General features: G+C 45.4%; 2 protein-coding genes across 4 annotated transcripts; both read right to left on the minus strand.

Moving 5' to 3' along the window:
* Positions 1 to 20: 20 nt before the first annotated feature.
* On the minus strand, positions 21 to 16,335 carry LOC108036519 (pikachurin). 3 transcript variants are annotated; one of them, XM_044091882.2, is made up of 15 exons: positions 16,165 to 16,335; positions 9,371 to 9,811; positions 7,726 to 7,842; positions 5,847 to 6,660; positions 5,487 to 5,605; positions 5,074 to 5,420; positions 4,826 to 5,015; positions 4,625 to 4,761; positions 4,348 to 4,565; positions 4,206 to 4,281; positions 3,991 to 4,143; positions 2,503 to 3,917; positions 2,340 to 2,441; positions 1,836 to 1,939; positions 21 to 1,774 (listed from the first exon to the last, which is right to left on the minus strand). In XM_044091882.2, exons 2-15 carry the CDS (start codon positions 9,501 to 9,503, stop codon positions 1,620 to 1,622), a joined length of 4,080 nt encoding a protein of 1,359 aa, XP_043947817.1. In that variant the 5' UTR covers positions 9,504 to 9,811; positions 16,165 to 16,335; the 3' UTR covers positions 21 to 1,619. The 3 variants fall into 3 exon arrangements, with proteins under 3 accessions (XP_043947817.1, XP_016968215.1, XP_016968214.1); XM_017112726.2 differs by having other exon boundaries at positions 5,487 to 5,602; positions 15,814 to 16,335; XM_017112725.2 differs by having other exon boundaries at positions 15,814 to 16,335.
* Positions 16,336 to 18,721: 2,386 nt separating this feature from the next.
* Positions 18,722 to 20,356, minus strand: LOC108036301 (uncharacterized). The gene is made up of 6 exons (XM_017112312.3): positions 20,157 to 20,356; positions 19,960 to 20,082; positions 19,757 to 19,903; positions 19,339 to 19,456; positions 19,110 to 19,279; positions 18,722 to 18,992 (listed from the first exon to the last, which is right to left on the minus strand). The coding sequence occupies exons 1-6, from the start codon at positions 20,353 to 20,355 to the stop codon at positions 18,814 to 18,816; spliced, it is 936 nt and encodes a 311-aa protein (XP_016967801.1). The 5' UTR covers position 20,356; the 3' UTR covers positions 18,722 to 18,813.
* Between the last annotated feature and the right edge of the window lie 761 nt (positions 20,357 to 21,117).

The raw sequence follows: 21,117 nt of genomic DNA on the forward strand, positions 1-21,117 counted from the left end.
CAGCATTTAAACATGAAAACTTAGAATCTTTTTATCTTTATTTTCTGCAAACCAATGTACGAAATTAAATATCTCAATGCCTCGACTTTCATTTGTCATATAAATAAGCTACATTGAATGTCGTTTAATTTAGTTTTACATTGATTGGTGGTTGTGATTTCTTTATTCATTTTACGCCATTGTTTCTATAGTTTCTCATAGTCATATATAGTTACGCATATGTGTTTATGATGTATTTATAACTACATACGTGGTTGTTATCTCATTAAGCTACAAAATTATACTCATAAGACGAATACAAACGTTTCCCTCCTTAGTTATTTCTTTTATTTACCATTACCATTTACTTTGTTCGCTCTCTTTTACAATTGTTTCAACAGGCTATTCGGATTAGTTGTTTGTCTCGCACTTTAAAATTTTGCTATGGGATTGTTAAATTGCTTTGCGTTCGTTTTTTGGTTTGGTTTCCATTAGCTAGTTGTTGTTGTTGTTGTTGTCTCTGTTTTGTGGTTGTAGTGTGTGTTGTGTTGTTTAGTATAAATTGTTAAAAATCGCTCACAAGTTGTTTAATCTGGTTCAGCGCGTGTGTTCGAGTGTTTGGTGTCCTTACGTATGTCTTAAGTTTCTTTGGTGTCTTTAGTATCTTACGCTTTTGATATAAAAGTTAATATAGGCAGGCGTGTGTGTTGTGTCCATGTGACCGAGTGTGTGTGTGTCTCGAGTGTGCTGACTTACGATCTAGTACACGCTACACATTTATTAACTTACCACTTAATATGTTTGCTTCCTCATCCTAACTCCCATCCCATCTCATCCTACCCATCCCTCCTACCAACTTCCGGTCTTTGATTCGTTCGGTTTTGGACTAGACCTTCCAAGAAGCGCCAAATAGTACAGAATGTACAAGTTATTCAGTTTACAGTTCATAGTTTAAGGTACAGCAATGCGAAGAACGAAAGAATTGCCAATTTGCATTTGTAGCCGTGTTGGTTCGAGTGCGTGTTAGTGTGTGTGCTGTATCTGTGGGTGTATCTGTGTGGGAGTGTGTGTGGTACAAAAGATGGCAGCTCTGCATTTAAAGCGTTACGGTTCGTTCAAAAAAGCGACCACACACTAAAGTATCGCTATGGATATTCGTAATCGTCAATTTCCGCGCCAAATGGACAGCTTGGTTACTCAGATGCATCCGCTCTTATATCTCGCTTCATATTCTATATGACTTACTCCTCCGATATAAATCCTTTGCTAAAGTTATATATAAACTATTCCGATCTGAAGTATTGACAGTCACAGGCTCTATAAGAAGCGTGCCTTGGTTTTTTGGTTTTTGGGTTTGGTTTTTCGTTTCCTCTGCTTTAAATATATATATATCTATGTATGCCTTTGTATATACTCAATATGCTTGTATATAATATGTAGTATGTTTCCCTTCTAGACTTAGTTCGTCACTCCTGCGTCTCCTGGTGTAAAAAAATGTTCCTCACCCTAACTCTTTCTCTCTGTTTTTTTCGTTTTAAAAGCGTATTTGTACAAACACAAACCGACGAAGGACATTTGTGTGGTTAACATAACATTTAAACTAGTCGATATCAAAAGTCTTGAGGCGTGCGTGCAGCGTTTCATAGGAGGCCCGTCTCCACATTGTGCTCCGTTCCCAGCGTGTTGGGGTCGAAGTTCAGTTTCATCTCGCCGGCCAGGACGATTTCCGAGATGCAGCCGACGATTCCGCTGAAGTAGCGCTGGTGCGTAAAGTAACCCACGTCGGGCATGCCGCCTGAAAAACCCGAATTCTTTAGTACCGCTTCTGAGGGGTGCTGTATTTCCAAGATACTTACCCACATACAGACCGGTGTCTGTGTTTAGCTGGCGGAGTTTGCCAGGTGCTCTCAGTGTGGCTGTCTTTCTTCCATCCACCTCTAGGTAGCCCTCCTGAGAGTTTCTGTAATGGAAAGGAATCGGGATCAGTCATATTGAAGTGATCAATCAAGAGGGAGTAACGTATATCGACCTTTACAGTATCCTAGTATAAAATATCATACAAAACAAATAAATAGATCGAGTTAAGGACACACCACTTATCATTAGGATTAGGATCCATCATATTGAAGTGATCAATCAAAAGTACCTATGGTATACCTATGGTATTTCTGTATTTTTATTTAATAAAACTTAAATATTACTATTCCTTATAAGGATTAGGTTCCGTCATATTGACCATCCAGAGACAATAATGAAAGTATCTCGACGAATTCACATATAAAATATTATTCCACACATTTTCCGATGTATTAATTACATATCTACTACTCCTTATAAATAATATAGTTTTCAGTGCTTACCTTATGGCTCTCACGCGGTGCCACAGGCCATCGCTGACCTTGGTGCCATTGAAGCGTATGTCCACCTCACCAGATCCCAAATCATAGCGGAAGTGCAAGTACCTAGGGTGCACAAGGAAATATTTAACTTCCAAGTTGATTATTAATCCCATCACTAACTCACCCCTGTTCGATGCCTAGCGAAAGGTAGGCGTCGTGCTCCTCAGTCGTTCCCTGGCGTCCCGTCCACAGGATCACCCCGTTCTCCGAGTGCGTCTTGATGCGCAGGTTGAGGTCGATGCTGTAGCTGATCACCTGGCTCATGGTGTCCGCGTCGTTGTAGTGGAAATAGCTGTCGCTGCCGGCGAAGCAGGCCCCGAAGTTCTTGCGAACCCCCTGGATCTGCGACTGATGCTCGGCGGACAGGTCAAACTTCTTGAGGAGACTCCAGTCGGTGTGGGTCTGGGGAGTGCTGGACTTGACTTCCTCTCCGGCCTGCAGCACAGGCGTGAGGAGCTCGTCATCGTTGTAATCGTCGCTGTACTGAGATGTGTCTTCGTTGGGCGGAACCCCATCTTGACTGGGCTGCGTGGGGAACTGGACCTCCGCCTTCTTGTGACTCGAGTGCGCATTCGAGTTGGACATAATGCGCTTCATGTCCTGGGCCAGCTGCTTGCGCTGGTACTCCTCCGTTCCGTCGGTGGCGTCGAACAGGGACTCATCGAACTCAAAGGCGTTCTCATCGTCTTCTTCGTTGTTGTATTTGGTATCGCTTGGCTGGGGGTTACCAGGGTTTCCATCCTCCACAATCAAAGGCGCCTGACTGGCCGCCATGGCATCGCCGTACTCCTGCTGCTGCAGACTGGCCACCCAGTCGTTGTTGTCGTCGAAGGTGAGGATGTCGCTGTCGGGGTTCGTCTGGAAACTCTCGTAGTGAGTGGGCAGGCGACTCAGCTTGCGGGTGAAGGCGGCATTCGGCTTCTGGTGGTGCTCATGCTTGCTGGCATGGTGCTTCCCTGCAAACCTGGGCTTGGCTTTGGGTTTGGGCTTGGGTGGGGCGGTGGTTGTGGTCGGGGCAGGAGTGGACGTCTGCTGCTGCCCCTTGAGCTCCCTCTGCTGCTGCTGCTGCTGCACAAAGCGGAATATGATATCATCTTCGATTTCCTCGTTGCTTAGCGCCCCCGCAGTGGCTGCCTCCAACCTCTCGGGACTTTCAGTGGTTGTGGTAGAGGTGGTGGTGGTGGTTGTGGGGCTACTTGTGCTCTTGGCAGGGGCTAGCTTATGCAAATTTCTGTGCTTCTTGGAATGCTTCTTGTGCGCCAAGCCAGACACCTTCTTCACCGCCTCGCCATTGTCCTTCGACTCGAGGACCTTGGACTTGTGGAGGGCCAGCTCGGGCAGCTGCTCGGGCGGCACCTCGGCGGCCTTGTTGCAGCGCTCGTTGTGGATGCTGCAGCGGCACTCGTAGCTCTCCATTTGAGGCACACACTCCGCCAGGGGGCCGCAGGGCCGCGCCACACAGGCGTGGGGGCAGTTGCCGATGTTGCTGCCACCCAGCGCCTCCGCCACAATGCCCAGCGAGTGCCCATTGATGTCAATCTGCGGGGGGTGAACAAAGGTGCTTAATACAATGGGAAATTGAAAACGGAAGCGGCGTTTCTATACTACCTACCTTCTGGATGCAGCCGACGAAGAATGGTTTGTACTTGAGGTCGAGAGGCAGGCGATCAACGTGGTTGACGCCACCCACAAAGAGATTCTGGTCCAGCGACAAATGCCAGAAGCCATTTGACGAGATGGTCATGACCTCCTGGTGCTGATCCACCTGGGGGATTGAGAATCAGAAGATGAGTAAGGGAAGTGAAGGAGTCGTCAGGGACTTCCTACCTTGAGCACCGCGAGTCGAGCTGTTCGCGAGATCTTGATGGTGTGCCATTGACCCAGACTGAGGGAATGCTCACTCCTGTGGAGAGGAAAATCACACATTCTATTATATATATTCTTCAAAAGCTATAGGTTCCTAACTTACCTGACTAAAGCTGGACCACTGCCCAGATCAAAGGCGAACTCCACAAAGCCGTCACTCAGGTAAAGGGCTATGAAGTCCCCTCGATGTTCCGGACCTGAGTAGAGTATTAGTCCATCCGCCTGTTCGGGTTTTAGGGTCACCTTGAGCTCCAACCAGATGAGGGCACTATCACCTAGTGGAGCATAGCGCAGGAACGATGAGCCATTGAAGGCGGGGACCTAAACAGGGGTAGTATGTTAAAACTACCAAAAAGAGAAGAGTTTCTTTTAACACCCACCTGTAGGTCCATTCGAATCTCGCAGAGGTCTCCCACAAATCCAATGGGACACAGACATATAGCGCCTTGATCTGAGGGCAGGCACTTGCCACCATGCTGGCAGGGATATCTCACACATTTGTCCGTGGAGCAGTCCTCTGTGATATGATATGATATCATATAATACAGGAGGTGGTTTAAAAAAGAGTCTTTATCACTTACGTATATCGAATCCATTGATGACATCGCCCAACGGATGCTCTGTGAACTTGTAGTCATGTTCGTTGGCCACAAAGCGACGAATGCAGCCGGAAAATCCCTCGGCCAAAGGCAATCGCTTGGTCAATCCAGTTATGTTGCCAATGCCACCGAGAAATACTGGTTCCCGGAAGGTGATACGTGAGAACAAACCCTGGGGAAGATTGAAATAATATCGGAAAGGGTTTTTTAACTTTAAAAGGTTAATTTACATTGGATCTGCCCTGAACCTTGGTGCCATGGTTGAGCACCAGCCAGGCATCCCATCGATGGCGATAGATGATCACCGAGTTCCACTCGTTCAGCAGGATGGTCTCGCGGGATCGGACGCTGCCCACGCCGGATCCACAGTCGAACCAGAACTCCACGAAGCCCTTGTTTAAAAGTAGGGCCATGAAGTCGCCCGTGAGATCATCGCGTTCTCCACTCAGTAAAATAATGCCGTCAAAAGACTCTGGACGGAATTCGATGCGGAGTTGCACATGCTTGTAGGCGCCATGGAGCGCCGGAAATGCTAGCCAGGATCGCTTGGCGAAACGGGGAACATGAGCACGAATGTCTGGGGGTTCGGGGAGTTGATAAAATATAGTTTAGAAGTCCTTCTATTCACCTTAGAACCACTTACCCTCCTGGCAGCCCGTGCCCGTTTTACCAAAGGGACAAAGACATCGGGAGCTGGCGGCAGTGGCCTCCAAGGCACAGATTCCATCGGAGCCACAATCCAGATTGCAAGTGGGAGTGCTGCTATTGTTGATTAGACTTCATTAATTTAGCTTTAAAATGCTGCTCAGCTTATGCAGCTTTGACAGCCACAATATGCGGACTTAAGTGGCCCCAGAATTCGTACAATTCCTGCATACTTAAGTTGCACATGACCAACAAGGAAATGTTTGCAAAGAGCCAAAGGATATTACACCCCCTCCCCTCTTTTTAAATTTGCTGAAGAATTCCGCCCCACTCTACAGTATATACTTTTACGACCCACCTGTCTGTTGTCATGGCTCCCACTGCTGATATGTTGGAGGTGGCCTCCCTGGTGATATGCATTTGGACCTTATTGCTGGTTGCGTTGGGGTTCCTCCTCCGGTTCTTGGCCGTGTTGGTATTGCTTGTCTGCTGATATGTTTGCGATTTGCTGTTGCGTCTTAAGTTTAATTGATTATTGTTGACATCGTCGTAGACGGACATGTCCGACTTGTAGCTGTAGCTGTAGTCATCGCTGCCCTCCTCGCCGTAATCCACATCCACTTGGTTTCTATTTTGGTTCTGGGTCCCCCTGGTTGAGCTGGGGGATCTCCTGGTTGTTGTGGTCGTGGTTGTGGTGCTCGTGGAGGTGGTTTCTCTTGTGGTGCTCCGGCTGGGAGTCGGAGGTGTGGTGCTGGCCGCCTTGAAGTCGGCCACATCCGGCTCCTGGCCCTCAGACTCTGACTCCGAATTGAAGTTGATGCTCTCCGCTGATATGTAGTAATCGTTTGAATTGACTTTTTGTTGCTGCTGCTGCTGAGCGAGATTCAGCGATTGCTGCTTCTGCTTCTGCTCCTGGGTCTCCGAATTGCCGTCCTCCTGCTCGCCGTAATCGTAGCTATCTCCTTCGGAGCCCGAATCGGACTCATCCTCCGCGTTTCCATTGCCCGCCGGCGATGCGGACTGCGAGCTGGAACCCGCGAACGGCGACTTGGCCATCTCCTTGCCCACATCGTCGTTGGCCAACTTGGCACTGAACGAGGCGCCCTTCTGGTAGAGCACATCCTCGTCCGACTTGCCGCGCCCGTCCAAGCCATTGGCAGTGGCGTTAATTACTAGAAAATCAAAATGGATTGAGTTACTGGGGATGAACATCGTCCATTTTAATTAAATTCAGTGAACGGACAAGGGAAATTGAAGAAATTCAATATATCATACTCTTAGAAATGAATACTTGTACCGGTTAAAATATAAACTTGCACAAAGTCCTAAAATGTTTTCCTTTTGGAATCCTATAAAAGTATCTAAATTTTATTTTAAGACAAGTTAAATACAATACTTGGAGCTAGAAACATGATATGCATGTGTTTGACTTCTCTAGCTCGACATCTTTTGCTACAATAAACAAGCGAAAAATATAAGTTAAGTTACACCCAGGTTAAATCATTCTAAATACCCATTTACATATATCCAATATCCATTTAATATCAAATTCTTTAAATGGAGACGAACTATTATTGGAACTTCTATATCGATAAACAAAATCTAGATCATTTTCATCAATGTTTTGGAATCGCTTCGACTGAGAAACCCGAAATTTTAGATGGTCTGGATTTTAAGAACATCTGTTCTAAAAAAAGTGAAGTAAAATTCGTAATGTTTCTGGGTGACATAAATGATATTCTATACAATCCTAAATTTCGAACATATTTTTAAAATTTTTTCAAACTCTTAGCACTATCTAAAGATCCCTGGTTTGAAATGAGGGTAGCTACAGCATTTTAGCTTCTAAACTGGTTGGCTGGCCTGTAATTTTTTCGACACATTGTCGAAAATGCACAAATTAAATGCAAAACACACACAAAAATATCAATTTGTCGGCCTGCCGGGGGGCAATGACATGGTTGTACGAGGCGGCACAATTCCTAAATAATAATTCCCCAAACAAACCTGAATTTGTGCAAAAACGGATATCTTGGGGATGGGGAATGCAAATTTAATCGGGGGCTAATCCAGAGCCAGCCCACTTGGATGCCATCCATTACAGGTGATTTCCAAATAATAACCGAAATGGCAAATCAATTTTGTGGCCTGCCAGGCCGGGCTCTGCATCTATGCAAGCCCACCCTAACATTCTAATGCCCATCCCCACATGGGACATGTGCCCATCCGGAACGCACCTTGACAGCTGTAACCGTTCTTGTTCAGCTCGTAGCCCTCGATGCAGTCGCACTCGTACATTCCATCGTGGATCTCGTAGCACAGTTGGTCGCAGGGGCTGGTGTGTCCGCAGTGGCCTGTTTTTGAGGGGGGATGGAGAAAGTAGAGAGTGGAAAGGGATGTGTTCAGTTAGCATAGCCTTAGTTATAGCCATAGACGCATATGGATGGACGATAACGGGGGCGGAGCCCTTGGTAACTTGGGGTTTGGCCCGCTTTTCGGTTCATAATTTCAGTTCACTTCAGTTGAGCTTAGTTGAGTGTCCTGTCTGTCCACGTCTACGTCCATGTCTACGTCTCCTGCTCCCGCTCCCGCTCCTGCTCCTGCTCCGTTCACTCCTCCAAGTGTGTGTGTTCCTGGGTGTGACCGACGTGTCCGCAATAAATTCTAATAAGCTTTAAGGACTTTGGGCCTGGTTTCTGGTCTGGTTTCGTTTGGGTCTCGTTCCGTCTGCTCCCGACTGTGATGGCATACGCTTTTCGTAATTTACTGCTGGCCATGGCAGCATTTCAAATGCATAATGAGTACTTAAATAACTCAGTTGGCCGATAGTTCTGCGTGGTTATTTTAAGGTTAATGGAAAAGTTTTCGCCCTACCCCAGTTCGATGGCAATTTAAATGCAAATTTCATAGGCAGGGCGGGGCGGGGCACGAGGCGAAAGGATCAAAATCAGAGCCATTTGGCTTGCATTCTCAGAACCCACTCACTTGACACCGAAATTGTGCCATTGCAGGAAGAAGGAGGAAACTCGTTTGGGAAAAATACCTACATATACGAGTATATGTGGGCAGGGGGGAAAAAAAGTAAAACATTACAAGCATTACGCATACGCCCGAGTGGCCCGGCACTTACGTCACACATTGTATTAAATGGAACGAACGCAGAGGCACTTTCTGAAGATGGAGACACGAACACGTCAGCTACTCTGTTAAAGTGCCATCAAGGGGGGATGCACATGGGCGTACGCAGGGGGGATTCGTTTCCAACAAAGCTCGTGCATGCATGCAGGCTTGCTAGTTGATTAAGCAACTGTGGGGACGATTAAAGTGCACTGGACACAGAGGACAGGCACACGAACCCATTTGCATATGCACACAAGCGCTGGTAGGTTGTCACACAGCTCCCATTCCCCCCCAGAACCCCCCAAAGCCCCTTTGAAACTCCTTTGCCCGCCGGCCGTGCATTGCGTATTCAAATTGAAATTGAAAAATCGCATTTTGTATGCAATTGAAATCGAAGTGTCAGCAGCACACATCAGCATCGTCGCCAATGACAGATTCGCCCCCATGGATCTGGAAATTTGACAACAGCCATTGCATAACTTTCGATCCCATACCCATGCCATTCTGTCCGTTCTGTCCGCTCTGTCCACTCTGTCCATTGGGTTCGGTTTTGCTTTTCTGGTTTTCTGGTTTTTGGCCCTCTCTCACGCATAATTAAGTCGCTCATTAATGTCAAGGGCCACACAATAGGGCCTCGTTTATTGATATGTCGACCCCCCCCACCATGCTTTTGAAAACTGCAATGCCCGAGCCAAATGACCGAAATTTCACAATTAGGCACTTGAAATCAGGGGCGTTGCTATATCTAGATGTCAAACGCACCTTGAAAGGCCGCCTCCTCCGGCTCCGCAATCGCACTCACTGCGGCGCTGGCCGTTGACGATGATGACAGCAGAAGGAGGAGCCACACGCTGAGGGCCAGGACCTGGTAATGGTGATGCTTTGAAGTTGACATGCTGCTCTCTGTGTCCACAGGTGTGTACGCAATGGGGCGTAGCTTGATGCGGCGAAGGGTTCGAGGGTTCCTCTTTTATTTTTCGGGCGGCGGGGCGGCGCTCAATTCAATTGCGTTCGTATGATGGAGTTCCAGTTCCGATTGCGATTGCGATTCCGAGTCTTTTGGCCATCAGCCAGCGGCGAGCATGGAGCGTGCATGCGTCTCAACGTTGCCTCCGCGACTGTTGCTCCTGTTCCTGCCGCAAGTCCTTGTGCCTCTGCCTCTGCCTCCTGGTAGCAGAGCTCCTGCGGCCCTAGTAGTACAACCTGAAAGTATGTACACACAAATGCGACACAAGCGCGCAATTAGTAAGCGGTGAAAGCAAAGGCAAGAGCTCAAGCCAACGCAAACGCAAATCAAGTGGTCATTATAATATAACCACAAATTGCTAAACACGCAGTGGCCAAATGGAACATCGCAGGCTAAGAGGGGGAGGGATTGCGGGGAAACTGGGTGAACAAGGTGGCGAGCATTAACCATGCACACCGAAAATAAACTAGGCCTTAGTTGGGCAGGGAAATTAAGAAAAAGGTGGTTTTTGTTAATCATGTTGAAGAAAACTTTGGTAATTTTAGGAAAATATTAGGGCTTTTAGTTTAAGAGCTCTAAATCTATATAAACTCATTGTTTAACATTTGATTTCCAGTAATACTTGACTGGTTATAACGTTTTTCATAATTTAATGTTTATTCAAACCTTGATTTAATTATGGTTTTACACAATATATTGGGGTTAAAAACATCAAAATTTAATAAAATAAATACTGGTGGATCACCGCAAAAAGCTTAGCTTCTGGGTGCACTTCTAGTTCAAGGTTCTGAAAAAATCTTGGTCCCTTGTACACTTTTGAACCTTGAATACGGGTGTAAATAACTTTTTAGGCCTTCCCAAATAGAATGGATCCTAATTTTTCTCCACGCGGACAGGAGCATAGGCTTGAGTTCTGGCATGATTCATGGCGTTGGTAAAATCAATAGGAGCCACCATGGCAACGCCGCCACAACAAATAGACAAAGCCCCACATCGAGCGTGGCCACTCCTATTACTCACACCCACACCCAAAATCCCACCCACCTGACGTGCCCACCCAACTGCCACCTGCCACCTGGCGTCCTACCTTAAGCCAAATACTGTGTGGTCGAGTAATTAGAAATCAATACGAGCACAATTCGGCAAAGTGTCTACCCTGCATAGCAAATAAGCGGGCATAGATACTTCGACAGGCCGATGGCAACAGTGCTCGAAGGAAATAAAATCGAAGATGGGAAAATCCGAAATTTTCTTTGCCCATTTTTCGGCCGTTCCCAACGCCGGCCAATTTGAAATTGAAATGTCAAATGTCTCCGAGATGGAGGGAAAACGCGTGCAAATGTTGTTAAGCTTCGGTGGCTCACACACACAACCATTCATCTCCCATCTCATTCTTCTGGCCCTCTTCCGTCTCTCTCGCCCGCCACACAGCCATCTCTTTCGCACACTTAACCCGTGCTCGAGAAATGTGTAGCATACTTACTGGGGCAAACATTGCAGCCGCAGCATCTCCGCTGTGTCGGTTGCTCTTCTTTCTACTTTCTTCTCGGCTCCCCACTCTTTGTCTTTCCGCCTTTATTTATTTATACTCTTGGTGCCCCTCGTGGGGCTAGGGGAATACGAGGCATCCAGATTCAGGAAGTCCCCCAGACGAGCGGATGTTTGATTTGATTAATTAAGCTAAACCAACGGGAAGCTGCCTCTATTAACTGTTTGTGCTGATGTTGCCTATTTTGGTGTTTCATTCGGTTGTCAGCAAATTGAGGGGGGATACAAATAGATCCATGTGGTGCATTTAAGTAAAAGAATAAGTAACTAAGTCAGGTCTTTCAAAAATATGTTTTCTAAGAACGTACCTAAGAACAGTACAAGCTGGAAAAATTTTATTATTTGAAAATCCGCTAGTATGTTAAATTTTTACTATAATCCATAACTTTGGCATACTGTACTGTAGGGACCTATGTGTATCTTAAGTAACAATCATTTTTTGATTTGTTATAATAAAATTCTGATTTCTGATACATTTGGTTAATTCTTCAGTAAACGAACTTTTTGAGAGATTATGAGAGGTCTGCCAAGTTTTAGCATTTTCTGAGATATGTGTAATAAGACCAAACATTGTCTTAAGGTGACTAAAAACTCTCATAAAGCTTTATTTAAAAAAGATCTTCCAAAAAAATATCCTAAATTCTTGAGATTTTAGTAATAAGGCAGATTATTAGCTTTGGGTTATTAGATCTGGCCTATAGCGATCTAAGCATAAAAACATCTTATAATGCATTACGAAGATAAGATGTCCCCAAAAAGATAGAGTAAGCTTCCAATCGTTTTGAAAACCGCGCTGCACGCTTACCATATATTTTTATGGCAATTTTCATATGCCTGCGCTTAAAATCGCGTTGACTGCCTACGGCCTCGGGAGGTTTTCCCCCACCGCCCCCCACTTTCTCCCCTTGGGGTTTTCCTTTGCTGCACGAGTGTCTGTGGGGTGGGGGAAAAGAGGGCCTGGTTGTACGAGTGGGTAAGCACTCGCGATGGCTGTGCGTGCAAAAAAACTTTTCGTTTTTTATAAGTTTGACGTAAGGGCTAAAAAACCCATCGCCGTGCCGCACTGTCTCAAGTTGAGACAGTCGAGGTTTCGTTTTCGTTTATTTTTTTTTTGTTTTTCGGGGGCGACCAAATGTTGCCGTATTCATTTATATCGATTTTTCCACCTTGGCTAGTTACACACACGCACACGGTGGCACACTCGCACACTACGCGGTGAGGTTGACACACTACCCACATACTTCTTTCTCTGCTCGCCTGTATTTGCACACTCTCCACGCTATATTTTCGCATTTCTTTCATTCGGGATTTCCCCAGAACCAACCCGTTTTATTTTTGTTGTATTTACCCCCTTTTTTTGCATTTTTATTGCGTTTTTAATGGCATTTCTTTCCGGTACGACGCCTCCGAATGGCCAGCAATGCAGAGTGCTGAAGCCCAGTCTTTTGTGTGGGTGCCACCGGTGAAAGGGGGATTCCCCCGGTTTCCACCGGCTTTACGTTTTCAAGAGGACCATGCCGATATGAGTGTGTGTGTGTGGATGGATGGAAAACTCATTATTCAGGTAAGCAGCGGCACAAAAACGTGCGCTCATTTGCCTGGAAAATGCGACCTCAGAAACTAATTAGAACGCATGGGTATCGGAACTAATAGGCAGTCGCTCAATCGACGCAAAAAACTCCTACCGAAAACTGACTCCTCTGCAATAGCCATAGTTGATTCTTGCTTTTTCGAATAAGTTGATCCAACGAATTAGCCTAATGGATGAGAAATGGGAATGCCTCAAGTGGCAGTGATTTAATTACACAATTAAGAGCTCATTGGGCAGCGGCGGCCTTTCATCTGATAACACCATTGCCTTTATGGAATCCATATTCGTCGCCGGGGTCATTTATCACAGATTACCGACTTTTATTTGAGTTGAGTGAAAGCTCTGGCACAAAGTTTACGCATCGTAAATCGTAAACTCAAAACTTTAGCCCACCAGATAGATAGTACGTGACCACAAAGTGAGGCGGAATTTTTGCCGGAATGCCAGTAGTTCCCCAGTACCCGACTTCCGACCATAACAAATGATCAAATTGCTCTGGAGAGTCGCAAACTTTTGTCCAGAGATACCACCATGCCCGAAAACTATGGGGTTTTCGGGTTCGCATTGCAGCGAAAGTGAGCCGGATAAGTGGTAACCGAATTATTCGACTGCACCCAGAGTGCTGCCTGCTTGGGAGCGGAATTTTTCCCATTTGTGGCTTTTAAATTCAGGTGGCATAACCTAAACCTCGGCTGGCTTTTCAATTATTCAGGAGCTGCTCTCGCTGCCTCGGCTAGTTTTTTGATTCGAAAGGCAAACAAGGCCAAACAAAATGGCAGCCAGCGGAATAATATCCATGGCTGATGTCACGCAAAAAACTTTATACAGAAAGCCAATAAAGGGGAAGTCCCCGGGCGAACGGAATCGGACCCACAGAACGGAAAAGTTAAGTTGGAAGCGAAACAAAACATGGGGAAAACTGAACTAAAACAGCAACAGCGGAATACAATAAAAGTGCTGAAAAGAAAATGGGAAACAGCAGCGGAAAACAGAAAACAGAAGCTGAGCCAGAAGCTGAGGCAGCCGCCCAGTACAAAGGGAAAACGTTAGTCCAGCAATAAATTGTGTTTTTATAAGGCAGGTAAATAGAGCACAAAATCCGTGGAGAGCCAATTGGCTGGCCAGCAACCACAAAATACACACAAAAACAATGGGGGAATCGGGGGGTTCGAGGGTTCTTGAGGGGAGGATCTCGAATCAACTCGATTCACGCATGCCAGCCTTCTGACTCCCCAAAAGTGGTCGAAATGACAGGCCAGAGACAGCGCAGAGACAGCCACAGTGGAGATACGTTAATTGGGCTAATCTGCGACGCTGTTCCAGCACATCTAAGCGGTTTTAAGGGAAGCCCCAAGTATAAAACCCACATGCAGGGGGGTGGGAAAAAGTAAATCACTCTGTAATATTATTTAAACACGAGATCTGATATGTATGCCCGACCTTTTAAAGAAGGCTTTGCCATGAAAAATAAATAACAGGCACGAAATCTTGTAACTCTTACTCTAAAAAAATTATACACAGATTGAAATCTAGTACCTGGTCTAGTACAACGGTCTCTTAATTAAATGGAAAATATTGGTGTTTTCATGTGACCTTTCACAAAATTAGCGAGTAAAATTAATCCAATTAAATGAAAAGCAGCCAGCGACAGCTAAGTATAAACCAATTTCCAACCTTTGAACTACTATCTGCATCCGTGTTAATTAACTTAAAATATTCGGCTACCAAGAACTCACAGTTTAGATTTAGCGCACAAACAAATATGCAGGCAGCTTACATCGAAAGCCTACATTGAAATACCAAACTGTGCTTATTTAGCTTTCAATAATAAACTAATAAATGTGATGTATGAAAAAGGTGAATCAAAATGAACCCAATGGAACTGTAATCCCTTGGTAGAAATTTTCTGTTTTAGTAAGCCTCAATAAATACGTACATTGTGTTTTGGGAGCATTCAATAAATATGATTGGCCAGTGATGCACTGTGGACCATACAAACAAGCTCTTCATGCCAAGCAAATTTTATGAAAACATAAATAAATAATAAAAATATTTAAGTTGCAACAAAAATACATTTCACCCAAAATAATTCATAAAAAGAAAGATGATTTTTAAAGTATTCTCATATTGAAGGATTTTAATGGTACTTTGTTCAAATATCTATTTTATTACAGTAGCTCACTTGGAATTTAAAATATAAAAGTGTTTTCACTAAAGGACATTGTTTTCTTATAGATAAAATGTAATAGAAATATGTATTCAGGAGGGTTTCGGGTTAAATCCTATGCAAAATGTCGTGCTGAAAAGTATGCTACAAAAAATCGTTCTGAAAATCCCCTCAATCAAAGACTGGCTACGCCGCTGAAAGATAGCTGTTCAACATAAGCGCCTTTAGTACTAAAGGTCCTAGCAATTAGGAGGCCACCAAGAGGTCCCCTCTGCCCAGTATCCACTGTGATAGCCTTGAGGTTTGGCGCGTTTTTCTCTTTGCGGCTTATCCTGCCTGCGCTTTGAGTGCTTAGACATCGGGCCAACGTCGCCCTAAACGTATAGCCTCCCATATGCGGGACGCGGGCCTAATTTATGGCGAATTCGCAGGTGCGCGCTTTACTTGAAAGCTGTCAAAGACCGCGTTCCTTGCCACAACGACGGCAACAACTACAACAAAGTAATTTTCCCAGCAAGGACTAAAACAAAAGGGAGCACACACACGCACACAACTCGGGGGGGCGTCTGTATGTGTGAGTGGGTGTTTTTACGTGAGTGCTTGTGTGTGCGTGTGGGCGGAAAGCGGGGAACTCCCCCAAAGACTTTTGAACTGCTGGCGATGTGAACGAACTGGTAATTATCAACATCATCATTGCAACTTTAGTTTGACCCAAAAATCGCAATAAATAAAAGTGGGTAAGTGTGCAAGTGTGCGGGTGCATGTGTGTAATGTGAGTGGCGGCTATGTTGGTATGTGTGTGGAAGGGCAGTGGAGTAGCCACATAAATTTCCATTATTTCATTTCGCATTTTTCCGTCTCCTTAAACTACACTCACACACAAGCACACAGACACCCAGGCATACACTGAGAGAACAAGAACAAATCCTTACGGTTGCTGTTGCTCCTGCTCCCTCTTCTGCTTCTTCTCCAACTGCCTCTGGCCAAGTACCGTTGCTCGCTGATTTCTGATTCTCTCTACTCCACTCCACTCCTCTCCTCTCTTCTCCACCTTCTCCACTTCTCTTTCTTGTGCTTTATTTTTCGGCGTTCAGCGATTTTCGTGGTATTTACATTTACACACTCCTGCCCACCCACACACTCTCACCCACACTCACACAGGGGGGACTCGCACGCACACACTGACACATTCAGCTGTCGTATAAGCTGACTTTCACATTGCACTTGGCGAACTGCGAATTTTCGATCGGAGCACTTGAAAATGCAGAATCACGGCGAATTACCACGTTTTGGCTAGTTTCCTGCAATCGCCTTATCGCATTCGTTGTGTGTATGTGTTATTTTGGTTGTATCCTGCGAGCGGATGTCTGATGACGGCGGATACGGATGATTTCTGGCGTTTCTAGCGATTCCGTTTGTTTTTCCGTGGAGCGTAACGTTTTTACACTCTAATTGACGGGAGACTACTGAGCGTATGAGTGTCGAAACATGGCAAATGGAAGTGCCACTTGCCACGGAAGAGAGAGAATGTGGAGACAGAGCAGGAAAAAAACAAACCCTCGGCTGACAGCTCGGTGAGAGAGAGCCGGACTCGGAGAATCCTTGGTCCCTGGCTTTGTTGTAATATCCGTGAGCCGCTTATCCGGCCATGTAAAGTTGTAAAGAGGCGCCAATTGAATTCGCACAGTAAGCTCGGCTTACAGGGTTGTCAGGTCTGATTAATAGTTACCTACTTTTTTTTAGATGAATAACGGTAATGTTTGCCTAAAAGCGTGCAATGAAAATTTAATTTTTCTTATATTATCATTGAAAGTGAAAGGATCTTGCCGATATAAACTAAACAAGCGATGTTTATGGCATTGACAAACAATATTAAAATGACATTATTATGCTAGGTTTTCAAACAATTGCAACTGAGTAGTTGGATTTTTTTAATTACTGCAAGAAATGCTACAAATCATGATTTTAAAACTAATTTACAAAGAGTCAACCTAAGTAATGGTCACTCTTAGGCAATTTGACAACCCTAAGACAGCTCCACAAGCTTGCTCTCTTTCCCTTTCCCCACCCCCTCAAAGTCCGGCCTGGTGGGCGCTCTTGCAGGTGCTCTCCCACGCACGCAGGCGCCGCAGGAGTGAGAGAGAGCATCCAGAGAGAGAGAGAGAAAGAGAGCAGCCAAACATTTCGAGCTAGCATTGCAACAACAGACAGGCGAGACGAGGCTAACGGTGAAGGATGTGTGCGGATGGCGATTGAGAGCCGCAGAGAATGTTAAACAACATGTTGTTTTTGCCGCTGCCAGCGAGTTAACAGTTAACAGCACAATAAACACCTCCGGAGAGTCAGCCACACTTTAAGGGACATAAGCCCATAATGAACTCGAGGACAAGCGTGGACAAAAACAACACGAGACGCCCTGCAGTGGGTGGGGTTAGGGAGGGGGTGTACTCGCGGCGGAGGGGTGTGTGTGTGCAGTGGCCAGTAAGTCAGCTGATCAGGTTGCAAGGGTTGTTGAAGGGTTGTTGTTTGCCTGCCGAAAGGAATGATAAAGAAAAAACATGCATATGGGCAAAGGAGCAGGCCAGTCCAGGAGGCCAGGACTCAATCCATCACCCCTTATCCTCCACCCCTCATGGAAACCGAGCGTTGGCCATGTCTGCGGCGCCTCCGTCGTTGCTGTTGTCGTCGGCTGCATTGACAAGTCAACGTTACTAATGACCCATCGCTATTCATGACCCCCGACAAAGGCATCGACATATGTACAGGCGGGGTGTCTGTGTGTCTGTCTGCACCTGAAGAAACGTGCTATTAAGACTAAGTTAATTTTTTTAAACTCTTCAATGGGTTCCTTTATACCTCCAACAAACTTACAACCTATAAATCTAGTGTTATTAACAATCATAATAACTTCAAGTGAAATAGTGGGTAGTTTGTTGTAAACCATAATAACTGAACAAAATTCGGAATCAGTATATTAAAAGTCCAATAAAAATATATAATTGTCAGATCGAAAAGATTTAGGTATTTACGAGCTAACTGTAGTAGAGAGCGCTTTTGCTATAATGAAAAATGCTCTTGAATGTGGGCAACTTTTTCTTGAAAATAAGTTTTCTTATTTGAGTAAAAGTCCTCCTGATTTAAAGAAGAAAAACTCTCGAAATGCAGCACAAGCCTTCTCGTTTCCAAGAGTATTTCGTTCTTGATTTAAGTAAAATATCTCATAGAGCTGAAACTATGCTCCTTTTCAAAACCGATTTCTGCTTGATTTGTAATATAATTTTAAAACAATATAATATTTTTTTAAATAATAAATTTGTAAGTAATGTAAACTTATAAAAAATCACTACAAAAAACTGTAAGATTTAATATATGCACATGTTTAATGTTTTGCTCAGTGCACTTGCTTTGTTGCAGGCTTAGTGGGTGCATTCCCGTTCCCGCGGCCCTCGTTACAGAGCCACCCCCTCGACATTCAGCAAATGAGGCATTAATATCCAGCCGGAGACCTCCTGAACCCAGAGCCCGTAAGCCAGGGCCGGGGCCCAAAACCCAGGCGGCGACCCCTTTCCTTCCGCAGGCCCTCGGGCTTCGCTGCTCCGGCTTCCATGTTTTCGAGTATGTCAGGGCAAATATTAGTATTCCACTTCAGTGTGAGCATTTTGTAATGGAAAGTGTTGTCGTCGTGCTCGTCCTGCTGCATATCCATCAGTCGGGCAGCCAAGCGCAAGTAATGTGTCACATTACAAATGTTGTTTCCGTTCCGCCAAGGGCCTCCCACCCCCTTCAGCCAGCCAAGATGCAGCTCAATAACAAAAGTATTAACCACCATACTTGCTGAAATCGACACAACCATAAAAGCAATAAGCGGCACTTTATTAACTCATCAAGCAGCAGCGAAAATGATGGAGGGGGCGGTTCGATAGATTAGGGGCTCAGTGCAGCAGAAGCAGTGCATTTATATAGAACACCAAGGCCAGATCGCTTATGTGCTGACTATCGCCGTCATCGGGCAATATATCCTTCGGCGAGTCCCCCTCCAGCCAGCTGCCAATTTCCATTACGTTGCGCCAGTTGACAAACTCATTGTAGCCAAACAACCCGCAGATGGTGGCTGTGGCGTCAGAGATATGTGTGTTATGGAGATATAAATGTGGCAGAGATATGTGTCAGCGATATAAGCAAGGATGGCCCCTAGAGTGCCATCGACAACCCAACGACCCCGGCTCACCTTGCTCCAGATACAGATCGCGATATGCGACGGGCAGCCCCAGGCTCCGGATGGCGTTCTGCTCGCGCTCCACCTCGTCGCACTGACTCCTGGCCAGCAGTTCGTACACCTGCGGGGGGCTCAGGTGGGGGGCACACACCTGGTGCTGCAGCACATAGAGCAGCAGGACCCTGGTATGGGATAAAGGTAAGGCTGGGATGGTTCTTAGCTGGCAGACATATGCTCTCACTGGTGGGTCCGCTGGTATCCGTAGGCTGGTGCGTCACTGGCCAGTAGTTCCAAACACTCCCCGGAGAGCAGGTTGCAGTTCGGGGGCTTCAGCTGCACAATGTTCCGCAGGCAGAGATCTGGGTAGTAAAATAAGCTATGTCATTTTTGGGTATATCTTACATAATTATCAAGGAACTGAAGAATGCGGCCCTATATAACTACTTTGTAGTCTTAAAAAAAACAAGAATCATAAATCAATAAGTTCATATTCCTAAAATTTACCATTAATTCTTGGGCTATATAAACATATTCATCGGAATCATGATCTTACAGCCTGCCTCTTACGAATCTACCTTTCCTATATAATATGACCTGATTAAAAAAAGCATCACAATGACTCTCCCATTATTATCCCATCGAGTTTACCCAACACTCACCCGATTGCGTCCTGTTGGGTTGTCCCTCGTTGACGACTTTGGAATAGATTTCGGCCAGCTGCTCGTACTCCGCATTGGCATCCAGTTCCCCCAGTCTGAGCGTTGGAGGCAACAGCAGCACATTCCTTTGGAAAACCGTGCTAAGGACTGCCCATTAAATTAGCATAAATAATAACACGCAGTTGCTTTTGTAGTAAACATACTCTCCCCCTGGACGCCCGGCTCCCGCACCCATCCCGATCGCTCCCTGATGTGCTCCATCCTGTGCAGCAGATGGTAGTAGAGCTGCCGCTCGTATCGCGTGGGTGCCACATAGCGCAGTTTCTCTGCAATGGACAGGGCATAAATAAATACGCACATCCGTCATCCGTATCGCGAGTGCACGGTTCATTGGGCTCACGTTTAATCAGGAACTGGGCGAGCAGCAGGGCGAACGTGGAGCTTGAACTCAGCCTGTGACCGCCGGAGAGTCCGTCGAGCAGTCGGTAGATGCGATGCGGCAGCTCCTGGTCAGTTTCGGCCCCAGCTCTATGGACTGGGATCAGGAAACAGCCGCTAATGGCCAGTATCAGCGAGTATTTCAGGCCCACCGGCAACATGTTGTCGGCTTACCAGCTCGGACGCTTCTATATTCCGGTATCATCCTGGCCACTTCGAAGTCACATCGGACGGCGTCTTTGATTTCGCCACTTCATGAAGATTAATTGAGCCGCATTTGTCCCGCCGGCTGTGCTGTGCGGAGGCGAGTCCGGCTCTCTTATTCGTCCCCGGGGTGCGAAGTATAAAGTTTCTGATATTAATCACAATTTACAGCTGAATACGTTTCGCAGATTGAAGGATTGGCTTTCAGTTTTGGTGGGAATTCAAGACATATTTGCGTAGGCAGCTAGAAATGGTATCCTTTGAACAAGTCGAATTCCCGCCTTTCAGTTTGAATTTAACATGGCGGGAAACGGTTAACAGAGATCATTTAATTTTGGGTGCTGTTAACAGGGCAAGCGTTTATATTTTTTTTTTTTGTAAATTACAACGTTATTTTGGACATAGAATAAATTGGCACTTATTTATATTAGGATGTGGTCGTATTATTATGGTATTATTATGTGGTCGCTTCAAATGAACAAGTAAATTTGACTCCATTCAGCTTGAATTTAACATGTTTGCAAACGGTTAACAGCGTTTATTTTATAGTGCCGCAACGAACCAATTTTTTTAATAATAATATACATATGGAGAATTAAATGAACTGGTTTTTAATTAAAATAATAATTAAAAATTAAGTTTTGTCCTTTTTTTAGTTAGAATTTAACCTGACTACTAGTGGTTAACAGCACTCAATGTAACTAATAAAAATGGAATAA

This window comes from Drosophila biarmipes, chromosome 2R (assembly GCF_025231255.1).
Source record: "Drosophila biarmipes strain raj3 chromosome 2R, RU_DBia_V1.1, whole genome shotgun sequence".
In the NCBI taxonomy this organism is placed as follows: Eukaryota; Metazoa; Arthropoda; class Insecta; order Diptera; family Drosophilidae; genus Drosophila; species Drosophila biarmipes.